This window comes from Stenella coeruleoalba, assembly GCF_951394435.1.
Source record: "Stenella coeruleoalba genome assembly, chromosome: 20".
NCBI lineage: Eukaryota > Metazoa > Chordata > Mammalia > Artiodactyla > Delphinidae > Stenella > Stenella coeruleoalba.
In genome coordinates this window covers 4,533,276-4,545,756 of record NC_137166.1, presented here as the reverse complement: position 1 = coordinate 4,545,756, position 12,481 = coordinate 4,533,276, and the positions used below count along the sequence as shown (strand labels likewise).

Here is a 12,481-nt window from a genome sequence, read left to right as displayed (position 1 = left end):
CGCCCCTTGACGGTGACAGCGTGAGGGCACCTGACACAGGACCGAGCTCAGGTACTTGGGGGTGGGGCCATTCGTCAGGTGGGAAGGACGCTCCAGGAAGCTCCAGGGAGCCCGAATGTGGAGGGCGGACAGGAAGGGGGCTTTGAGCCCCAGAGGGGCCTTGGGGAGGACAGCCCTCGGCCACAGATGGGCCTGGACCTGCCGAGTCAGGACCAGTGACGCTCGGGCCTCTGCGGGGACTTAGCTCTCCCAAAGTCGGGAAGGACGTCCTGAGGTGCAGACGGTTGGGTGAGAGCCACTCAGGGAGGAGGGACCCCGCAGGGCATGGGGGAAACAGCAGGGCCCTCGGCTATAGTGCAGGGTGTGAGCCCTGGTTGGGGAAAGGGGGAGGTGAGCCTGGGGAGGTCACCGGGACCAGGTGGCACAGGGCTCCCCTCCAGGCTTAAGACTCCGGCTTGAGTCCATGTGCCTCAGAAGGTTGGGTTTAGCCTCAAGGAATTGCCTGGTCCCACCTGTGGCCCCGGGCACTGGGCCTAAGCATCACTTTGCCTTGCCATCCTAAGGCTGCCTGTCAACCAACATTTACTGGGTCCCGGATGCTAAGTGAGGTGATGGGGCCACAAAGCGTGGGCCCCTTGGCTACAACGGACCCCACTCTAGTCCATCCTCCGGTCTGTGCCCAGAGAGAAGGGCCCCGTGGGGAAGATGACCCTCGAGGGTGCAGGGCAAGGACCAAGGAGTCATAAGACCCGTAAAAACATCACTTCCACAGAGGGGCTCCTCACCCAACTCTCACAGTGACACCACCACCCATCGCCCAGTGGGTTACAAGCTGCCATTCCTGTGGTTCTGGGGAACGGAGGCCCAGAGAGGGTAAGCAACTTGCCCAGGACAGAGCCGGCCTCAGCTCAGAGCTGCGGGCCTGTAGCTGCCCCCTGGACGACAGAGCCGAAAATGAAGTGACCCAGCGGCTGTCACAAGGCTCAAATACTCAAGGCTCAGATACTCGGAGTGATTGTTTCCCGGGACAAATGGACAGGAACGCCCTGAACTTGACTGGAATCTGTGATGCTAGGCTGCCCCCTGCTGGAATTCTGTCCTCACGCTTCAGAACAGAATGAGCTCAAGTTTGAAAACATGGTAATCTCATTTTTCCCCCTTTCTTCAAGAAGATGAATTCTGCTTGTTAATAAAACATGAAGACGCAGCAGAGCTGACCTGGAGTTAATACTAAAGGAGCTGGAAGAAGCGGAAGTTCCGTCTATAATAATGATTCTCAGGGTTTTTCCACATCCTCCAACCACACAGAGACCCAGCCCGTCACCCCCCCAGAGCCCCTCCCCGTGACACCGTGACAGAGAGACCTGGGTGTGTGGAAGCCCAGGCCTGAGACTGGGGTCCCCAGAAGGGCCGCCTTCCAAGGTCAGCCCTTGGCTGGCGTCTGGGAAGGTGGATTTGGGGAGGGTCCCCCCCTCCCAAGACTGATGAGCAGCTCCCTGTGCCTAGGCCGTGTGTACAGACGGGGGTGTTGGTGCCGGACTCCTGCTGTCCTCCTGCGAGTCTGGGGTTTGGGTGCATGCCAGGCAGAGAGTGCTCGTGTGACCAGTCCCCCCAGTAAAGACCCTGGGCGCTGAACCTCTAACACGTCCCTGATGGACGACGCTGCACACGTGCTGTCACAGCTCGCGGCTGGGGGAATTTAGCGCGTCCTGTGCGACCCCACTAGAGAGGATGCTGGAGCCTGGTTCCCCCGGACTTCACCCTCCCAACCCCTACCCAGCCTCTGAGCTGATCGTGCTCTGCATCCTCTCACTGTAATAGATCAGCTGTGATGACAGCGCTGTGCTGCGTCCCCGAGTCCTCCTAGCGACTCACTGATATGTGGGTGGTCTTAAGGGACCCTGACACAGTGGGGAAGGGCTGGTAGCAACAGCTGGATTAAAGATCTAGAACAATCTAAAACCTAGAGAGAACCAAACCCTGGAAGCAACAGGATCTCGGGGATGAAGGCACCCAGCCTTCACACCATGGTCCCTTCCACCCACCCCACCACTGCTAAAAGCCCTCCTGTAATGGCACCTCTGCACCTGGACACGGCTCCCCAACCAGCAGAAGCTTCCCTGGTGCAAGGAAGATGGGAACAATTCCAGAAGCGTGCAGTCCCGTAGAGGACCGCGGGGAGTAGCTGGCACTCGTGTGGTCGGGAAGGCTTCCTGAAGGAGGTGACCCTGGGCTGAGTCCCGACAAGGAGCTGACTGTGCACAGGTGGAAGAGGGAGAAAAAGCAGCATGTGCCAGTCCTGAGATGAGAGCGTGGCCTGTTCTGGAAACTCTGGGTAATTCAGTGAGACTGAGCCCAGGGCCCAGGGCACAGGAGAGGTCGTGAGGCTGGAGATAAGGATTCACCATTCTGAGTGCACGGGGGGTCCGTCCAAGGGTCTCCAGGGCACAAGCACCACGGCAGGTGGGCCGGGATGTGGCAAATGAACTGGACGGGTGAGACCAGGAGGCGAGGGCCAGGCAGAAGGCACCCGCAGCAATGCAGGTGAGAGTGGGGTGGAGAGAAGAGGGAGCGGGGACGCAGGCAAGGTGGATGCAGCTGACAGCTGTCTGGCTACGATGTGCAGCCCCCATCCCAGAGGAGCACGTGGCCTTTCTCCCCCGTATTTCGCATCTCAGGACCCTGGGTTCTCCCTTCCACTGACCCAGCCAGGGAGGGTGTTAGCCTCGCGCCCTCACTGGGAGGGACTCTCCCCGGAACTGCGTCGGCCAGGCTGCGCCATTTAGCTGAGGGGAGTGATGACAGGCCTGTATCCAGCTGCTCAGAGCCACTAGGAAAAGGCCTCCATCTCACAGCTGTTGGCCCCCAGGAGACCTTCTGAGAACAGAGACTCGGGCAGCCCGGGGCAGGTCCCAGGGGACACACCGTGACATCAATCCTGGGAAGACAGGTTCACCTCTGAGTACGAGAACAGCCCACTGACAGATGAGCGTTTTCAAAAAGAGTCCTTTAAGAGCGTTTATCAGAGTAGTTCTTTGAGGAAGGGAAGTATTTCATCAGGGCCTTTGATCCAGGGCATTCAAGGTCTAGCAAAGAGCTTCCAATCTCCAGCAAAATCACAAAACCGAAAAACTACGGGCAGAAGCAGCAAAGCAGACCCACACAGGGGGTTCCAGGAAAGGAAGACGGTCCTCCGAGAAAACACACCCCACCTGCAAGAGCCGGTATCTCCCAGTCCCCTATGCAGCACCTACGGCCCAGCCTCGCCCGCGGTCAGGACCTGGCATCGTTTAATGCTGATCCGCTGTTTCCTCACCTGAAGGCCAGGGGTGAGGACAGCTGTCCTGCTTACCTGACCCTGCAGCCAGAATCTATAAGGAAATCCATGAAGTTAAACCATCATAAAGAAACACCCCGTTTCACTATCCCCCCAAACACGTCTCGCAAAACGCTTGCGGGAGGAGATGGAAGAAACACGCACATCCCCTGGCGGGCTCGGAGGTCTCCACACAGCAGCCGTCTGACCAGAACTTGGAACGAGCACTGGTGCTACCGTGTGGGGTTTTGGTGGCCAAGACTCACCTTGAAACTGAGGTTTGACCTCCCAGGAGCAGGAAGCAAAGCCACCGAACACATGGCCGTCGTGGTCCTCGAGCAGCACCACGCAGGGCCCGCAGTGTGTGATGCGCCCGCAGAGCTGGGCGAAGCTGTGCCCGTGGAGCTCGGATGAGAACAGCAGGCGCCAGTGGTTCCTCTGCTCCCTGGGCAGGTGGGAGTTGATGTAGATGACGGACAGGACATCCAGGACGCTCGCAAACTCCCGTCCCTGGTCGACTTGGCGCTCGGGGACCAGGGTGGCCAGATCGAGGGACGAGCCCAGGAGGAGGAAGCCTTGGTGGATGACCACGCTCAGAAACGTGGCCACGTGGGGAGCCCTGAACACCCAGTCCTCAATTGTGGTGCGGTCACATTCCAGCCGCTGAGGCCCCAGAGGCTTCTCACCGCCTAGGGGAGGAGAAAACAGTATTAGTGGGTGAGGACATCGCCTTTTCTCTACTTACCTAAACCTGCTCTGTCCAGCGGGGGAGGCACGCGTGGTTCGTCTGCATTGAGATGCACAGTAAGTGTAAAATGCACACCCCATTTCACCCCAAGGCTTGGCGTGAAAAAGAAAATGAACGTAAAATATCTCATTTTTCTTTACATTGATTGCGAATGTTAAAGTATACTTTGGACATATTCTTAAGATTAATTTCACTTGTTTCTTTTTGGTATTTCCATGTGGCTACTGAAATACGTAAAATTTCATATGTGGTTGGCTTTGGAGTTCACATTCTGTCTCTATCGGACAGTGCTCATCTAAACAATTCAATATCGACACTCTTATCTTTTCTCTCTGCTCCAAGCTGCATTTCAGAGACACAGGAGACAGCTACACCCTCACCCCAGGGCCCCAAGACTCCCCAGCAATCCCTCCTGAGAGGGCTACACCAAAAGCCACTAGTCCTAACAAAATCATTTGCAAAGGATTTAGAAAGTGTGCTGTCCTCCAGCTATGGCAGGGTAGTGGTTGGTTACTTCCTGGGCACCCCTCTAGTTTATCTGGGGAGAACGGATATCATTAACTGCAAATTATACTTAATTGTTTCCGACCAGCACCCATCGTTCTGATTTCCATCTCTTATCTACTAAGAACAGAGGTGACATGGAGGTGATACCAAGAGACGAGCTGTCGGTACTTCATTCATATATATGTATATACGTACATATACACACGTATATATGTGTGTATATATATATAACAGTATTATATAGTATATGATGTCATTATTCTTTCCAAGTTCCAAATACCTCACTTAATTTTTCAAACTGTGTTTAAAAATCCAGCTTTATAATAAAACAGTAACACTTTTATAAAACGAATCTACTTTGCAAAGAGATTCACCACAAGGTATTTTAAAATCGCAAGTAAATTTAATTATATACTGTTTCTCAGCCAACAACAGCAGAATATATATTCTTCTCAAGTGTACCTGGAATATTCTCCAGAACAGACCATATGTTAGGCCATAAAACATGCCTCAATAAATTGAAAAGAACTGAAATCATGTCATGTATGTTCTTCAACCACAATGTAATGAAATTACAAATCAGTAACAAGGCCATTTGGGAATTTCACAAACACATAGAAATTAAAGACTATACCTCTAAACAACCAACAGGCCAAAGAAGAAATCATGAAGGAAGTTAGAAAATACTGAGATGGGGACTTCCCTGGTGGCGCAGTGGATAAGACTCCACGCTCCCAATGCAGGGGACACAGGTTCAATCCCTAGTCAGGGAACTAGATCCCACAAGCATGCCACAACTAAGAGTTCACAGGCCACAACTAAGGAGCCGGCGAGCCTCAACTAAGGAGCCCACCTGCCACAACTAAGACCCAGAACGACCACATAAATAAATAAATAAATAATTTTTTTAAAAAAAAGAAAGAAAAAACTGAGATGAATGAAAACAAAAACACAATATACCAAAACTTATGGGCTTCAGCTAAAACAGTGCTTAGAGGGAAATTTATAGTCATAAATGCCTATATGAAAAAGAAGAGAGATCTCAAATCAATAACCTAAACTTCTAACTTGAGAAATGAAAAAAAGAAAATCAAACTAGCGATCAGAATCAAGATGGTCAGTAGTGGGACGTGGAACTCACCTCTTCCCACGAAAACATCAAGAATACATCTATGAATGGAACAATGCTCTCAGAAAACTAGCAGAAGATCTCAAACACCTCAAAGGACAAGAAAGATCTCCAAGTAACTGGGCAGGACAAAGGAAAAAAACAATAGAGGAAGTGGGACGAGACCTGTGCCCCTGGGGGGGTGGAGCTGAAGGACAGGAGAGGTTCCCGCACCCAGGGAAGCCTCACCGGTGGGGAGATCGGCCGGGACAGAAAGGGAGCTTCAGCGGCTTGGAGGAGAGCACGGCAGCCAGTTAGTGGCGGGCAGGACAGACACAGACCTACACGGATGGCTGTGCCACCGCCCTGTGTGCCCCAGCCTGAGACGCACGTCCGCTGGTATGGGTGGGGGCTGGGGGCTGTAATACGGGGTTTAGGGGACAGACCCAGGGAGAGGACTGCTGTTGGCTGTGCAGAGACGCCTGAAGGGGCTGGAGCGTGGGGCGCAGCAACCAGGAGTGTTTGCGGAAGAACCCCGGGCCGCCATTGTTAAGAACCCCGGGCGCCGTTGTTAAGTGGCCAAGGTAGAGGCGGGGCTGCCATCGCAGCCTCTTTCCCCACCCACCGGCTCCTGCCTACGCAGGCTCCAGGACAGGCTCCTGCCCAGGCAGGTCACACACCCCGGCCACCCCGGTCCCCTCCTGCCTGGGCAGGCTCGTGTGCCCCAGCCACTGCCCTGTGCCCCCAGAAGCAGACAGCAGTGGGTTGCCCATACGCACAGGTGGGGCTGAAATCACAGCTGAGGCCCACAGGCCGTGTGACTTAGGAAGCGGAGCTGAAATCTCTCCCCACGGCTGCGTGAACCTTGGATTTATACCTCCACGGCCGACTTTGTAAATTCAATGCCTGTGGAACAACCAAACGGACAACTGGTGCTCCCGCAGCTGGGACGGGTCTGGCCTCAGCAGCTGTGGGCTTTGTGGGCGCGTACACGCGGGGGCTGGGCTGGGCCAGGGTCTGGGCTGCATCCACAGCTCCCATAGTGGGTCCAGGTATGTAACGACTGCAGTCCTGGGACCTGACTTCAGTGGATCTGCGCTGGTGGCCTTGTGAAAACAAAGCCTGAGAGGCACCAGGGCTGCCTGCCAGCACACCCAGAGCTGAGGTGGGGCTGAGGGCAGTGCCAACAACAGTGTACTCGGTGAGCCCGCACAGCAGGTGAAAGGCGACACACTCACAGGGGAACAGCTCCAGCACAGCAATACTCCGTGGCTCCTCTCCCAGTGGGAGCGCTCCAGTCCCGCCTATTCTTGCACTGCAGATCAGAAACAGAGCTAGGGGCTTCTACACCAACAACTAGAGAGCAGACCCTGCCCTGGACAGGGCAGTGATAACCACAGAGGGAAGACGAGTCCCCACTCACTGGCCAGTGCTGGCTCTGGTCATCGCAACACTAGTCGCACCTCCTATCAAGGGGATAACAGCCAGCACACGCTGAGGAAAGAGGCAGCAGGCATCCATACTGAAAACAGTCCTTGCACCAAAAAAATACTAAACCCATGCAGGCTACGCAGGGACGCTCCCACATAAAAATAGCCCACCGAGACCACAGTAGGTAATTGTTTCTCCTAAACTCACAGAGCAAGAGAAATACAAGTAAAATGAAGAAGCAGAGGGACCACTCCCAATTAAAATATCGAGAGAATTCCCCTGAAAGAACAATGAAACAGGTCTCTTCAGTCTAATAGATACCAAGTTCAAAAAGGAGATAATGAAAATACTGAAGGAACTAAGAAAGGCTATCAATAGAAATGCAGATAACTAAAAAGGAACTAGAAACTATAAGGAGGAGTCAAGAAACATTAGGAGATTCATTTGCTGAGACAAAAGCAGAACCAAAGGCTATGAATAGCAGAATAAATAATGCAGAAGAACGAATAAGTGATCTGGAAGATACAGTAAAGGAAATCATCCAATCAGGACATCAGACAGAAAGCCAAGTGAAAAACATGAAAGCAATCCAAGAGACCTATGGGAGAATGTAAAGCATGCCCATCTACACATAATAGGGATCCCAGAAGGAGAAGAAAGAGAAAAGGGGACTGAAAATGTATTTGAAGAAATGATGGCTTAAAACTTCCCAAAGCTAAAGAAGGAAACAGATATGCAGATACAGGAAACACAGAGGGTCCTGAACGAGACAAACCCGGGAAGACCCACACCAATACCAAAAGTTAAACATGAGAAAGAGGATTCTAAAGGCAGCAAGAGAGAAACACAGAGTTAACGACAAGGGAACCCCCATAAGGCTGTCAGCTGATTTCTCTACAGAAACGTCGCAGGCCAGAAGGGAGTGGCAAGATATATCCAAAGTCCTGAAAGGGAAATATCTGCAACCTAGGACACTACCCGGCAAGATGATCATTTAGAACAGAAGGAGAAAGAAAGAATTTCTCAGACAAGCAAAAGCTAAAAAAAATACAGCAATACTAAACCTATCCTAAAAGAAATATTGAAAGGTCTTCTCTAAATAGAAAAGTAGTAAGAAGCTATAGGAAAGAGAAAAATCACAATTATTTTTCTAGAATGTGTTTGAGCCTAAGTGACTACTAGTCTAAAGCAAGTAGATAAATGAAGGGGTTAATATACTTGAAAAACAGGGCAACCACAAATCAAAAACATACAACAGACTCACAAAAATCAAAAAGAAAAAACTATAAGCATAATACAAAAGAAAAGCACAAAAGAAAAAGGGACAAAAGAATATAAAATCAACAGGAAAACAAGGTTTAAAATGGAAATAAATATATATCTATCAATAATTACCTTAATGTCAATGGACTAAATGCTCCCATCAAAAGACACTGAGTGGTAGATTGGATAAAAAACAAGAGTCTACAACATGCTGCCTACAAGACACCCACTTTAGGGCAAAGGACACACGTGTATTAAAAGTGAGGGGATGGAGAAAGATACTGCATGCAAACAGAAATGAAAAGAAAGCAGGGGTCGCAATACTCATATCAGACAAAAAAGACTTTAAAACAAAGGTTATAAAAAAAGATAAAGAAGGACACTGTATAATAAAAGGATCAATACAAGGAGAGGATATTACATTTGTCAACATATATGCACCCAATATAGGAGCACCCAAATACAGAAAACAAATACTAACAGACATAAAGGGAGAAACTGACAGGAATATAGTAATAGTAGGAGACTTTAGCACCGCACTCACATCAATGAATAGATCTTTGAGACAGAAAATCAATAAGGCAACAGAGGTCCCAAATCATACATTAGAACAGTTAGACTTAATTGATATCTTCAGGACATTACATCTAAAAAAAAATACATTCTTTTCAAGTGCACACAGAACATTTTCTAGGATTGACCACACACTTGGGCACAAAACAAGCCTCAACAAATTTAAGAGTAAAGAAATTATTTCAAGCATCTTTTCTGACCACAAAAGCATGAAACTAAAACTCAACCACAGAAAAAGAAACAAGAAAAAAACAATTACATAGAGGCTAAACATGCTACTAAAAAAACAATGGGTCAGGCTTCCCTGGTGGCGCAGTGGTTAAGAATCTGCCTGCCAAGGCAGGGGACACATGGGTTCGAGCCCTGGTCCAGGAAGATCCCAGATGCTGCAGAGCAGCTAAGCCCGTGCACCACAACTACTGAGCCCACATGCCACAAATGAAGCCCACGAGCCTAGAGCCCTGCTCCACAACAAGAGAAGCCACCATAATGAGAAGCCCGTGCACTGCAACGAAGAGTAGCCCCCACTCACGACAACTAGAGAAAGCGTACACGCAGCAACGAAGACCCAATGCAGCCAAAAATAAAAATAATTTTTAAAACCCAATGGGTCAATGATGAAATCAAAGAAGAAATTAAAAAATACCTTGAGCAAATGACAATGAAAACACAACCATACAAGAACTATGGGATGTAGCAAAAGCAGTTCTTAGAGGGTAGTTCATAGTGATACAGGCCTTCTTTAAGAAACAAATACCTTGGGACTTCCCTGGTGGTGCAGTGGTTGGGAGTCTGCCTGCCAGTGCAGGGGACACGGGTTCGAGCCCTGGTCCGGGAAGATCCCACATGCCACAGAGCAACTAAGCCTGTGTGCCACAACTACAAAGTCTGTGCACTACAGCCCGCGAGCCACAAATACTGAGCCCGTGTGCCACAGCTACTGAAGCCCGCGTGCCTAGAGCCTGTGCTCCGCAACAAAGAGAAGCCACTGCAATGAGAAACCTGCGCACTGCAACAAAGAGTAGCCCCCGCTCGCCACAACTAGAGAAAGCCCGCGCGCAGCAATGAAAACCCAGCATAGCCAAAACTAAATATATTTTTTTAAAAAAGCAACAAATATCTCAAATAAACAACCTAACACACTACCTAAAAAAATTAGGAAAAGAACAAACAAAACCTAAAGGAAAAGATAATAAAGCAAAGGAAAGATAATAAAGATCAGAAATGAAATAAATATAAGAGAGATTAAAAAACAAACAAAAAAATCAATAAAACCAAGAGCTGTTTCTTTGAAAGGGTAAACAAAATTGACAAACCTTTGGCCAGGCTCACCAAAAAGAAAAGAGAGAAGACCCAAATAAACAAAATAAGAAATGAAAGAAGGGAAATCACAACAGATACCACAGAAACACAAAAAACCCTGAGTGAATACTATGAACAATTATATGCCAACAAATCTGACAACCTCCAAGAAACGGACAACTTTCTAGAAACATATAACCCATCAAAACTGAATCACAAAGAAAGAGACAACTTAAACAGACCAATCACTAGAAAAGAAATCAAACCTGTTAAAAAAAAAAAAAAAAAAAACAGCAAACAAAACAAAACCTGCCTAAAATAAAATTCCAGGACCATATGGCTTCACAGGCAAATTCTACCAAACATACAAAGAAGAACTTATACTGATCTTTCTCAAATTCTTCCAAAAAACTGAAGAGGAAGGAACACTCCCAAAGACATTCTATGAAGACACTATCACCCTGATACCAAAAGCAGACAAAGACACTACCAAAAAAGATAATTACAGGCCAATACCTTTGATGAATATAGATGCAAAAATTCTCAACGAATTATTAGCAAACCAAATCCAACAACACATTAAAAAAGTCATACACCACAACCAAGTTGGATTCATCCCAGGATCACCAGGATGGTTCAACATATTCAAATCAATCTACATGATATACCACATCAACAAAAGAAAGGACAAACACTACATGATCGTCTTAATAGACGCATAAAAAGCATATGATGAAATTCAACACCCATGCATGATAAAAGCCCTTACAAAATTGGGTATAGAGGGAACGTATCTCAACATAATAAAAGCTATTTATGACAAACCCACAGCCAACATAATACTCAATGGTGAAAAGCCGAAAGCCTTCCTGCTAAAATCTGGAACAAGACAAGGGTGACCACTCTCACCACTTCTTTTCAACATAGCATTGGAAATCCTAGCCACAGCAATCAGACAAGAAATAGAAATAAAAGGTATTCAACTTGGTAGGGCGGAGGTAAAATTATCATTATACACAGATGACATGATAATATATATAGAAAACCCTCAAGACTCCACACAAAAACTACTAGAACTCTAGAGCCCACAAGCCACAGCTACTGAGCTCGCAGGCCACAACTACTGAGCCCGCATGCCTAGAGCCCGTGCTCTGCAACAAGAGAAGCCACCACAATGAGAAGCCCATGCACCACAATGAAAAGCAGCCCTGGCTTGCCACAACTAGAGAAAGACCGTGTGCAGCAACAAAGACCCAACACAGCCATAAATTAATTAACTATTTATTTTTTAAAAGATGATTCAAAGAAATGGAAAGATATCCCATGCTCTTAGATTGGAAGAATATTGTTTAAATGGCCATACTACCCAAAGCAATCTATAGGTATAATGCAATACCTATGAAATTACCCATGACATTTTGCACAGAAATAGAACAAATAATAATAAAATTTATATGGAACCATAAAAGACCCAGAATTGTCAAAGCAATCCTGAGGAAAAAGAGCAAAGCTGGAGACATAACCCTCCCAGACTTCAGACAATATTACCAAGTTACAGTAATCAAAACAGCATGATATTGGCACAAAAACAGGCATATAGATCAATGGAACAGAAGACAGAGCCCAGAAATAAGCCCACACACCTACGGCCAATTAATCTTCAACAAAGCAGGCAAGAATATACAATGGAGAAAAGACAGTCTCTTCAGCAAGTGGTGCTGGAAAAGCTGCACAGCTGCATTTTACATCAGTGAAGTTAGAACACACCCTCTCACCACACACAAAAATACACTCAAAATTACTTAAAGACCTAAATACAAGACAAGACACCATAAAACTCCTAGAAGAGAACATAGGCAAAACATTCTCTGACATAAATCATACCAATGTTTTCTTAGGTCAGGCTCCCAGGGCAATAGAAATAAAAGCCAAAATAAACAAATGGGACCTAATCAAACTTAAAAGCTTTTGCACAGCAAAGGAAACCATAAACAAAACAAAAAGACAACCTACAGACTGGGAGAAAATATTTGCAAATGATATGACCAACAAGGGCTTAATTTCCAAAATATACAAATGGCTCATACAACTCAACAACAAAAAAAAACAAACAACCCAATTCATAAATGGGCAGAAGCCGTAAACAGACATTTCTCCAAAGAAGACATACAGATGGCCAAAAAGAGAAGAGATGCTCAAGGTCGCTAATTATTAAAGAAATGCAAATCAAAAC

The 12,481-nt window shown here is 47.6% G+C and overlaps 1 protein-coding gene across 4 annotated transcripts in view; it reads right to left on the bottom strand.

Annotated features, from left to right (window-relative positions):
- Positions 1–12,481, bottom strand: part of MEAK7 (MTOR associated protein, eak-7 homolog) — an 80,874-nt gene that overhangs the window by 18,784 nt on the left and 49,609 nt on the right. For all 4 annotated transcript variants that reach the window (XM_079907047.1, XM_079907044.1, XM_079907046.1 and 1 more), the window contains exon 5: positions 3,583–4,005. In XM_079907047.1, coding sequence (XP_079763173.1) covers positions 3,583–4,005 — 423 coding nt within the window. The remainder of the gene's footprint in view (positions 1–3,582; positions 4,006–12,481) is intronic.